We start from the raw sequence: 12,016 nt of genomic DNA on the forward strand, positions 1-12,016 counted from the left end.
GTAAACGTGTTAGTTCCTGTGATGAATTGTGGGCAATTAAACTCTGTACTTATATCTGTAACACGTGAAGGGATTCTATTTCAATTTGAAGAATGTCTTGCCGAGAGAGTTGGCCTATAATTATCTCCAGCATCCTATGTTTCAGACAGATTACAGTGTTGGTAACAGCCTTTTGTACTCCAGAGACAAATTAATTGCCGGTGTATTTGATTATATGTTCACCGACACCCACTCAAATAACATACAGATCATTGTTCTATTTTCACAATTAAGCACTATGATCTGTTCCACAAAGTGATTGCGATATTACAACTACTATGCTCAAAAGGGAACTTCAGCTTAGCGATTTCATCACTTAGCAGAACACGGATTTATTGCACCTACCTCAAATTTTCTGTGGATTTTAATGTCATGTCGTAAGATGTGAAATTTATTCAACAATTCTTGTTAAACAAACCTAAATTCATCTGTAAACTCAGGAAAAATAACAGCTGATAGATAACTTTACCCCTTATTCTTGAAACATTCAGAGCCCAGAAAATTCTGAACTTTTATCGTAGCCAAAGTGCCAAGAATGGGCATAAGAAGTTTAAAGGGTTACGAATGTTAGTAAGCAAGGGAGCCATTGTACAAAATGATCTTACTGCTCAGGTGATCCGAACATCCCTAATTAATGTTCAAGCCTTTCAAAACCTGATCTTCTACCAAAGCTGTTGGTTCATCTGCAAAAGCATCTGATAAGATGCCTAAAGGTTTTGATTTAAATAGAAATTGCTAAATCGATTTTCTTTTTCACTCAGAACCTCTACCTATGTATCACAATATCTACCACTTCTACATTATCAGCCATATATATTTTTTTCTGGTTTATGATACTATAGTGATATGGGAAGACGAAACAAGAGTCAGAAAAATATTGAGCGTTTTTTTAATTCTGCTCCAGAAATGAAGCCTACCCCACCATTAGACTAACACCAAAATGTTCCATGAAAAAAAAATAAAAAAATAAAAATGCCAACAATCTGTAAATAGCAAAAGGCACAACTATAGGTTGAGATTATTATATCTATCAAGTTCGGTCGAAAAATATTGAATGATTATAAACTGACGACGCGTCGACTACATCCCCCCACATTACATGCTGGGGGAATAAAAAGTGATAGTTTTTGGCCAGATTGGTTAGTAATTAAACTGAATGAAAAAAAATATATTTAATCACTGCTATTTACGAGACATATTGAACAAAACATATAAGATCTTGTTTCCATACAAAATAACCTACTATCATATTTGAGCATCATGCCATTTCAAAACTTCAATTTCTCATGAATTGTTAGACTGTCAACATAGAATTCCCAAGTCCCAAGTCCCAAGTCCAAAGAAATTGTTTACTAAGCAATAAAAAACAAAAGGTTTTGTGACACAAGTGAAATTTTACACACCATTAGTTTTTATTTCATTTCTATGACAGGAACTACTGACACATTTTGGGATATGGGGGACATGTGTCATGGAAAATGTGTCTATTTTAAGACTTTCAATGCATAAAATTTAAAAGAAACTAAGAATCATGCTTCAACGTGGAACAGAAGTATCAGTGTAGGTGTATTGTTACCTGAGGGTACCAGGGTGTTATACCCTTTTCCCTAGGTAATCTATATTATCCTGGTAATATTATCAATCAATGTCATCCGCAAAACTGTTGTCCACACCTGCAGTGAGTGAGTGAGTGAGTGAGTGAGTGAGTGAGTGAGTGAGAATGACAGTGAGAATGACAGTGAGAATGACAGTGAAAGTGAGTCAATTTAGTTCGATGCCGCTTTCAGCAATATTCCAGCAATGTCACATCTGGAAACACCATGTGGGGAATCAAACCCAGGTCATAGGCATGATGCGCAAATGCTTTAACCACTTGGCTACCCCACTGCCCAATCTGCAGCAGTACAGTTTAACAACAGCTATATATGAACAATCACACAAACATTCAGAAATGGAAAACAAAGGAAGTTCACATCAGTTCTAATTGTACCAAACTTAAACTATTCTCATTCCAAAAAGTTTTTAAAATTCTCCCAAAAATCATAACCATTTAAGACATATTTTGAACTTTCTTTCAAAATAAGACATCTTTTTATACATTTCCAACGTTTTTTTAATCAAACCTGCAAGTGTATATATCTTAGAATATTGCAGATGAAAATTACACAGGGGATGAAATTTTGACTATTCTTCCACTGGTACAAAAACAAAACACTTCTGATAAACGAATCAACTGACACACTGTGAGTTTTATTGTCACCAAATTCTGGTTATCGGTAGGATGCATCAGTTCAATCAGCTGACAAGATAATTCATCTCATTATCTAATTAGAGCTTGGTTTCACCTACATAGAATGACACCTGGTCAACCACAGCAGGGAATACAATATCACGCCAGGTAATCAAAGAGAGTACAATGACACCCAAAACAGCAAACATTATCGTAAATACGGTTATCTTCTGCGTCTTGCTTGTGTCCTGTAAATGGCCTCGTCTAGACATCTAAGTAATCATTTATCGGTTTTGTTTTCAGCAAAGCCAGATATATCTATATATACATGTCTCGTTTTCGTAGCACAGATGGATGCTTTGTAAACGATCACAGAGCTGATCTAAGATCATACTTTGTTTAAATGATAATTTTTCCCAGACAGACATAATGGAAAGAGGGATATAAATTAGGTAAATTTTGTGTTTTTCAGTTCAAAAGCCGGTAAAATTATAACTGACTTGAGCTCAAGTGGAGACAACTAAAGTCAACGTAGCAGTTCTCATTTAAAGGATATTTCAATTATGATAACATTTATGTACAATATAAAATACCTTTCTACTAAACAAGCATAGGTACACACAAATTCAGCTTTAATAAAGTAAAAAATATTAAAATGTTTTTAAATATCCTTTAGCAGATGGACTACTTACATCTGCCATACTAGTCATCAGCAAACATGTTTATCAGTTAAATCAACAATTCATAAAGGTTTTGACATGCATTCACCACACTTGCCTCATAAAACCACTTAAATGGGCTAGTATTTAGAACTCCAGATAAGATTTAGCTTATGAGGGTATTGTACCCACTATATTTTTTCAGAGTGGGTATTATGAATGTTGAGTGGGTATTTCAATTTCTGTTACCCACTGCGTTCAAATGTGTGAGTATTTCAGTGATTTTACTCACGTAAGTATATGTCATTGAGTTAGTCTAATAAGCAGGCATGTACTGCCTTATGCCATACCTAATCAACACCAGCTTGAATGGAATGGAAATTATTTCCTAAAAATCACTCATCCTGTACTGACTGTACAACACTTATCCTAAACAAACAGTACAACTTGAAAGCAATCGATGTCTTTTACATTAAAGAAGCGATTTTTATAAATCTACTCACTTGCCACTAGAGGGCAAGGGACTTCAAGAAAGTACCAGTAACTTGTCCAGATGAATTTTCTACTGGCTCTAATTTTTATGACAATCATGATAATGTAATTGTGAAAGAATAAATCTACATGATACTTGATGTTAATGTTTAGTGGACTATTTATTGACAGTGATAAATAGCAAGGAAAGATAAGATGAAGTAAAACCCAGTTTACTTGCAGTTGGAAACCGTAGGAGATTATCTAGTAAACCGCGAAGAAGTAAGATACCATTATTTGATTGCCCGAAAAGAAAAATGACTTGTCCCTGACGTTGGGCGATGGTATTTTTTAATCCCTCCACAATGCTGCAAGTACTGGCATCATATGTTGCAGTTCTGAAGGAAACGTAAAACTCGTAAACTCCACTTGGTATTTTCATAAAAACACAGACTGATAAAAAGGCCAGTGAGTCTGAATTAAAGCTAACTTCTAAAATACAGCAATAATCATGTACTCACTTTTTACTACGAGGCATGATGCTACAATTGGAAACAAAAAACTTTGGACAACCTAAATTTCCAGTTAATAGAAGATTCACAATTAAAGTTCATGCTACTTAATCAGAGATATATCCTGACCACATATTTGAGTCAAATGCACAAAAATTCCAAAACAACTTAATAAGTTCAATAAGCATGGCAAATAGAAACATCTAATTTTGACAGAATCTGTCTCTTCGCCAGACAAACATCTTCAACAACCATTTAAATTTCATAATTTCAGTGACAATTTATAAAATCATAAGTACATTCAATAAAACTTGCCTGACAAAGGAATTTCCATTTTTTCATTTGGCAGCCTGCCCAAACCGGCGTAATACCATGTTGACTGAAATGAACTGAATTTCCTCGTTGCCATAAACTGGTGTTGTTGAACCTATCCATACATCTAACAAACTATTCTACAACTGCACTATCAATAGTCATGCCCAGAATGACGAAGGTATCCACTACCAGTATATAACACAACGTTCTCTACGAGATTGAATAAATATCTGTCGGGAAGGCGGGATGTTTTCCCAGACACTAGGTGCACCAGGTAAAACAATAATAAATAGATAGTACAGATGCGGCAAGTTATCATATCATGATAAGTACTTGGTGCTTCAAGCAACACTCCCGTCTGCTCTGGCGGCCATATTGGACTGGATATAAAGACAGCACCACTTCCCCTTGCAATCATGTAACAGGTTAATGCACATGCTACTCAAGGAGGTTCTTTAGTACTGTCTACCAGACAGGATCTTATCGGGAGGGGGGGGGGGGGGGGATTTTCATATACCTGTGGCTAGGTAAACCCAAATGGAACATGTCTTCAGTTGTGTATTGGAGGTTTCCGAGTAGGAAAAAGTCTTATCAAAACATGTGTTTTCTTAGATTGGCAAGTTGTGTACATTTATTTCATGGTACAAGGAAATAAAGCAAGACAGTAATAATCATAGGATTTTCATACTGCTTTTGTCTGCTGAACCCAAAATTTATCAAAATCTTATTATCAAACAGTCTTAGATCAGATGATTTCAGAACCAGGTAAATAAAAAAATGATACAAAAAACAAAGTATGGATCTTACAAAAACATGTCTCATAACCTGGATGCAATCTGGGGAGTTTTATTCAAAAATACAAACTGCTGCCCAAAGCCATCACATGGGAGAATACAAATGTATTCAAGTTAGTGCAATTATTCATCAGTGACACAAAATGATTTCTATGTTATTCTGTATAGTTCTGTTCTCTTTTTCACTTCTACTGCCTAAGTTGGAGAACTTGTTCCTTATCCTTTTCTCTGTGAATAAAATGTGTTTAAAACAAAACAGCCATGACAAAAAAATCACCTTCAGATTGCATGAAAATAAGTTGCCTGTCACCAGATAAACATTGTTGTAGGATGGGGTTTTTTTTCGTAAATATATTAAGAGACTTTGTCTGAATGCAAAAAAAAAAATGTTGTTAAGAGATGCAGCTGAAAATAATATACAAAAGGCAAGCTGAGTACATCTGTTACAGAGTACCAAGAAACCCTGCATAGCCATGGTAGTTGTAGTGGTTCTTATAGCTTTCAATATAATCTTGGCTGGAGCACCAAGTACACCTATCTGTTACATCTTTGACTGATACATAAAATTTCCTCCACCCTCTGACACTATTTGACACAGCACTCAACATCAGACAGGCCTGGGAGCTGATGTACAAGACAACCTTAGCACTGAGACTACCTTAAGCGTATGTTAAGGTATCAGAGTTTAGGTCACCATAGTACCCCGGGGGCGACATTCATGAAGCAGCCTAACTAAAGTTAACCTTAACTCCTATTCTTTAACACTGCACTATGGTTACTTTCGTGACTTACGATCACCTCAATGCTTCGTTAAAGGAGGCACTGGGCCCTTATTCTCGAAATGTTCACAGTCCTAAGAATTCTTAACTTTTGTCGCAGCCAATGTGTTAAGAATGGGCTTAAGAACTTCGTAGGGCTACGAAGGTTTCGAGAATAGCTGGCCTGGTCTTTCAGTTCCATGACATGACACAAAGCAGAATGGAGAGACTTCTCTTAAAGGCAAATATAGAAAACGTAAAACTGAAAGGATTAGAACCTCATCATTGTCTTGTACTTTGGTTTCATTCAGCTTCTATGTGACCTGTCTATATCCTCTCCAAACAAATAAGGGACTTTTGATAATTATTTCAACTTCTAGTCGAATTGATTTCTTGGGTCAAATAGTCTGAATTTTCTTTAAACAGTAATCCGGTTAATAATATTACTGTCTGATGAAAAATATTCACCTATTCTTCTGTTCTTGATGAAAAATATCAACATTTACTGTCCTTTCTGACAGGGCATAAACAAGCATAACTGTATTGGAAGAACCACTAAACAAATAATTATTCTACGAAAATCCTAAGCCCCTGGAAATGAAATGGTCAGGATCTTGCTAATGCAAATTTGTAAAGGTACTGGTCAAAATTTCTGAACAAGCTGCTACAAACTGCTTCTCAAACTGATTGGAGTAACCATTACACTACATCAGCCTGAACCAGTTTATTTTCTTGGTTTTGCTGAAGCTAGATCAAATAACTGATCAATGTTGTTGATTGAAAGAGAATAATGAAAGCTTCATATCAGGGGTCTTATAACAAAATAACATTCAGTGTAGATACATACCAGGGGCAGACAATCTGGTCAAAGCCAACTTCAATCCCACTTTCATTCAACCTTCACATGAAGAGCTTTGTAACAGGGTGATATTCCTTCCAGGACTTGTAGAGACAACAGGGGCAAACATGTTGGTCATAGCCATCTTGAGACAAGCTTTCATTCAACCTTCACGTCAAATAGTTTGTCAGTGTGAGTGAACTAGCTTGGTTTCAAGTCATTTTTAGCAACATTCCAGCAATATCATAGCAGGGAACACTAGAAATGGGATTCACACATTGTACCCATGTGGGGAATTGAAGCTGCGGAATTGAACCTGGGTCTTCAGTATGACAAACTCATGCCTTAACTACTAGGTTAGCCCAGTGCTTCATATCTTGCACATGGCAATATACTGTCCAGGATGCCACTGTTAGCGGTCTCAGCACTAACTCCCATACCTTAACATAGACATACAGTAGTTTTAGCGTTAAGGTTGTTTTGTACAATGGCACCCAGAGATGTCAAGGGCAGACATGTTGGTCACATCCATCTTGCGACATTTCAATTCAACCTTCATATTCATCTTGTAACATCAAATGTTCAGCTCATGCACTGACAAATTCATATAAAACTGGTCAATCAACTGGTATTATCCAACGCTCAAACAGCTCATTTCAGACTAGGGATCAAGTGAAATAACTACATATTCGAAGAAAACAACAGGTCTGTCTGGACAGTTAATAGTCTTGGGTCGTGTCTATACCAGATTAACACTTTGTCACTGAATATACTATTTTCATTGTAACAAATGAACCCATTTAATTTGAAAAGAAATCCAAGGGAGACCAGAGACTTGTGTCAATACCTGCAATATCCATGGAATGAACTGGCTTCATACAATTTGTAGAACTAGGACAACTAACGTTTAACGAAAGAGTTCAGCTGGATTTGTCCATACTACATAACAACGCTGACCTAGGAATCAGGTCCCTCAGAAGTGGCAACAGTGACCTACAAACCTCCTGCCATGTCTGCATGTACAACCAATGACTCTAAAACCCAAAGCCCAACACCAATAAAGACACCTAGTGATCTGCATCAAAGAGGTCCAAGGAAATGGCACCTCACCTCACAAGAAGAGCCACAGTCGAGCCTGTCTCATCTTATCTTGCAATCAAGTGGCACATTACTCCATCGTAACTGGCCTTAAATGGAGGCACACTCTAATAATACATCCAAGGATGCAACATGAGGAAAATTATCCGCAACAACTGCCATCGTCTGAAGACTATCTGTGATCGAGTTGAGGTCTTGTGTTTTTCGATGACTGGAGTGGTTTGTTTCTCCACTGCCATTAGAGTCTGAGACTTCTGAGTTTAGAGTTTTTGTCTCAGTTTCATTAATTTACAGTTGATATTAGTCTTTGTATGTATTGATGCTCAGATGACTCACTAGACTTTGGAAGAATCGATGCCGTCTCAAGTGCCATTGGTGGGAATGTTTTAACAGTGCTGTTTGACTTGGTGTGGTGAGTGAGTGAGTGAGAGAGCAGTCAAGCGGGTAATGGGTTTAAGCCGATATGGCCCTATCAACCCCCAATATCCACTTGGAGATCTTCAGTAGGACAAACAACATGGATCAAGGTTACTTGGTCCACTTACATGCAAAAGGAAAATGTTATCTCCCACCCTCCTAAGAAATAGAACTTCTTCCCTTGAACAAAACAAGGAGAACTTAAGTGATATAGTGCTTCATAATACACTGTATGTGCACCAACAACCATATTTTTCATGATATACAAAGGACTATGGAGCAGGTCAGTTTGCATTCCTGTCAAACTGGAACAAGTCTGATAAAACAACTCTTTACTCATCCTCTGATTCAAGTTTACATATCTAATACAATCTAACAATAAAAGAGGACGCAAATAACTTAATGTCTCCTTTCGCACAAGACACTAATTACACAACCAATTACACTGTCTAGACTAACACTGGAAATAACATTAGATCATGAGACTTGCCTCCCATAAAATTTGTTCTATGATTTTGAAAAGAATTGGCCATTCCATCTACCTTCAAGCTGGAAATAATCAACTTCTTTGCTGGGCTGATGTGAACACTTGAGGTATCACAATGGTAATGGCGGACAAGGAATCTGAAACTGTTTTGACTTTGATATTGTGAGACTTAGTCTTTTTCTGTTTTCAAGAATGACTGACCTGTAACTTGGAGCCTGTTTACTCAAAACAAATTAGCTATTACATTGGTTTATTTGCTCTGATAGAATAATCTTTTGGAAAAAGTCATATTTGGGATTCTCTGAGAATGTCTACTGTATTTTAGAAGTTGAACCAGTCTGACATCTCAGAGCATTCAGTTTCATATAAAAACATCAAGCATTTGTTGCTTGGGATGAACGAGTGGGTTTACTTTCATGCAACTCTTAGCAATATTTTAGCAGTATCACAGTGGAGTACACTAGAAATGGGCCTCATACATGGAACCAGTTGGGGAATCGAACCCGGGTCTTTGGTGTGATGAGCGTGCTTTGACCAGTAGACTACTCCAATTGAATGGAATGTAAACAGTTGCTCCATACATCGAACACTGTCGTCTGCGGTTATGTCTGTCTTGTCGAACTGATTTCAGTAACAAGTTGTGTGTAGGATATTTGTAAAGAGCACTTCAAGAGATTTAACTCCATGGAGTTCGCTTGAAATAATGTTCAGCTGGTCGTGGGTGTGAGATTCTATCTGACATAATGTTGCAGTAATTCATTTGAACTTTTAAGTTAGAAATGTAAACTAATTACAAATTTGGGGGAAAGAAATTATATGTTAGCTTCCCTTAGGGCTGATAGTATCACTGGAAGAAATGCATTATTTACTACACGAGAAGCGTGATGTCATAAAGGGCCTTTAACACTGATGCTGGTTACAATGAATGAGATAAGAACAGACTTGTAAAGAGTTGTCAGGCTCGAGCCTCATGTGACAACCACACAAACACACACGACATACACATGCACACCCACACGCATGTCATGCACACGCACACCAGATATAGGAACTGTTGGCTCTTTTCAAGACAGTTTCACACACCAGTTGTGATATGGGCCATTGACCCAGAACCTGAAACAGTAGCATAGGGTAGCCATGCCATCAGCCTGTGGTCTCACACATGATGACCCTGGTACTAACAGTGAACTACTAGGCTTTCACTATGTGAAAAGTATGGTTTTATGTCGCTTTTAGCAATATTCCAGCAATATCATGATGGGGATACTCCAGAAATAGGCTGCCCACATTGCATCCATGTGGAGAATCGAACCAGGGCCTTCAACATGATGACCTATGCTTTAACCATTTGGCTACTCAATTGTCCCGCTTTCATGCTATTTCACACAGCAGAATAGCAAATAATATACTTTCCAACCTCCCCACCACCATAGTTGAAGGTATAAAATAAAAACAGGTGTGTTTCCTGCCAACAGAACTCTAGTGTTTAAATTTATCAAAAATACAGAATAAGTTATGCCCATGTCAAAAACCAAAGTCTGTCACTAACACAGCCAGTTTCTGACCAAACCCAAAGCTGTTGACATAGGCAGTTCAACACAAATGGTACTATACCCCACAGTAAATCTAAAGACAATATTCAAGCAGAAACTGTCTATCAAACTGACTTTGGGCAACCCAATATCATGGCTACCCTTTGCCTATATAATCAACCATATGTCTCGCAACTGGCAGATAATCCATGATTCCTCACAGCATTGGAGATTAATACCTACTTGGTACGTCTTTTTGGGGCAAGAACTTGAATGACACTGTGAATCCACTTGTTGGTTGGCACTTATTCAGCACATAGATTATTCGTATTGAATTAGATGAGGATTGAAAGACATGATGGGTCTCGTTTACTTCATTGATAGTTTCACTTCTTTTGCCATCCATAGTTTCGTTTAACGAAACACACATATTGTTGGTGCCGTTCCTTCCCGATATCTTCGTAAAGTTGAGTCGTATGTACTTCTGACTGGGTGCAGAAATGTTGTATATACACTTGTCATAGCCCTGCCTTGTTAAGTTCGTGGAATTCACCGAGATCGGCTGATCATCACTTGAGATGGTGTATTTACACTCAGCTGAAAACAAAAACTCAGATTTGAAATATATCCAAACATCTCAAAGTCATTTGATATATGTAAACTGGCATACTTGATACCATTCATACTCCTTAGAATAAAACAATATACATTCTTGAAAATATTTTTTACAACCTTAAAAAAAGGATGATCACAGAGCAATTATTCTCTTACACATCAGTTCACCTGGATTATCGCAGGTGTCTTCTTACTAAAACTACCCTTTGTTCCACAGGTATAGTGATGAGCAGCTTAGACTGCTGTTGTCAAGAAGATAGGCAAGTACAGCATGGTTGTTAAAAAATCAGGTAAATGCTCCATACTTATCAACAAGTCAGGTAAAAACTGCAAAGTTGTCAAGTCAGGTAAATACAGCATACTTGTCAAAAAGTAAGGTAAATGCCGCATACTTATCAACAACTCAGGTAAATACTCCATACCTGTCAACAAGTCAGGGAAATATTCCATACCTGTCAACATGTCAGGGAAATACTCCATACCTGTCAACATGTCAGGTAAATACTCCATACCTGTCACCAAGTCAGGGAAATACTCCATACCTGTCACCAAGTCAGGGAAATACTCCATACCTGTCAACAAGTCAGGGAAATACTCCATACCTGTCAACATGTCACGTAAATACTCCATACCTGTCAACAAGTCAGGTAAATACTCCATACCTGTCAACAAGTCAGGGAAATACTCCATACCTGTCAACATGTCTGGTAAATACTCCATACCTGTCACCAAGTCAGGTAAATACTCCATACCTGTCCACATGTCAGGGAAATACTCCATACCTGTCAACATGTCAGGTAAATACTCCATACCTGTCAACAAGTCAGGTAAATACTCCATACCTGTCAACAAGTCAGGTAAATACTCCATACCTGTCAACATGTCAGGGAAATACTACATACCTGTCAACATGTCAGGGAAATACTCCATACCTGTCAACATGTCAGGGAAATATTCCATAGTTGTCAACAAGTCAGGTAAATACTCCATACCTGTCAACATGTCAGGGAAATACTACATACCTGTCAACAATTCAGGTAAATACTACATACCTATCAACAAGTCAGGGAAATACTCCATGCTTGTCAAAAGGTCAAGTAAATACTGCATACGAGTCAGGCAAATACAGCATACCTGTCAACAAGTCACGTAATTATTTAATAGTCACAAAGTCAGGTAAATACTCCATACCTGTCAACAAGTCACTTGTATACTGCATACTAAAGTCAACAAGTCAGTTAAATACTGCAT

General features: G+C 37.4%; 1 protein-coding gene across 3 annotated transcripts in view; it reads right to left on the reverse strand.

Annotated features, from left to right (window-relative positions):
• Nucleotides 1–12,016, reverse strand: part of LOC137258176 (uncharacterized) — a 186,237-nt gene that overhangs the window by 21,648 nt on the left and 152,573 nt on the right. For all 3 annotated transcript variants that reach the window (XM_067795752.1, XM_067795754.1, XM_067795753.1), the window contains one exon: nucleotides 10,394–10,747. In XM_067795752.1, the coding sequence (XP_067651853.1) occupies nucleotides 10,394–10,747 (354 nt within the window). The remainder of the gene's footprint in view (nucleotides 1–10,393; nucleotides 10,748–12,016) is intronic.

This window comes from Haliotis asinina, chromosome 12 (assembly GCF_037392515.1).
Source record: "Haliotis asinina isolate JCU_RB_2024 chromosome 12, JCU_Hal_asi_v2, whole genome shotgun sequence".
Taxonomy (NCBI): domain Eukaryota; kingdom Metazoa; phylum Mollusca; class Gastropoda; order Lepetellida; family Haliotidae; genus Haliotis; species Haliotis asinina.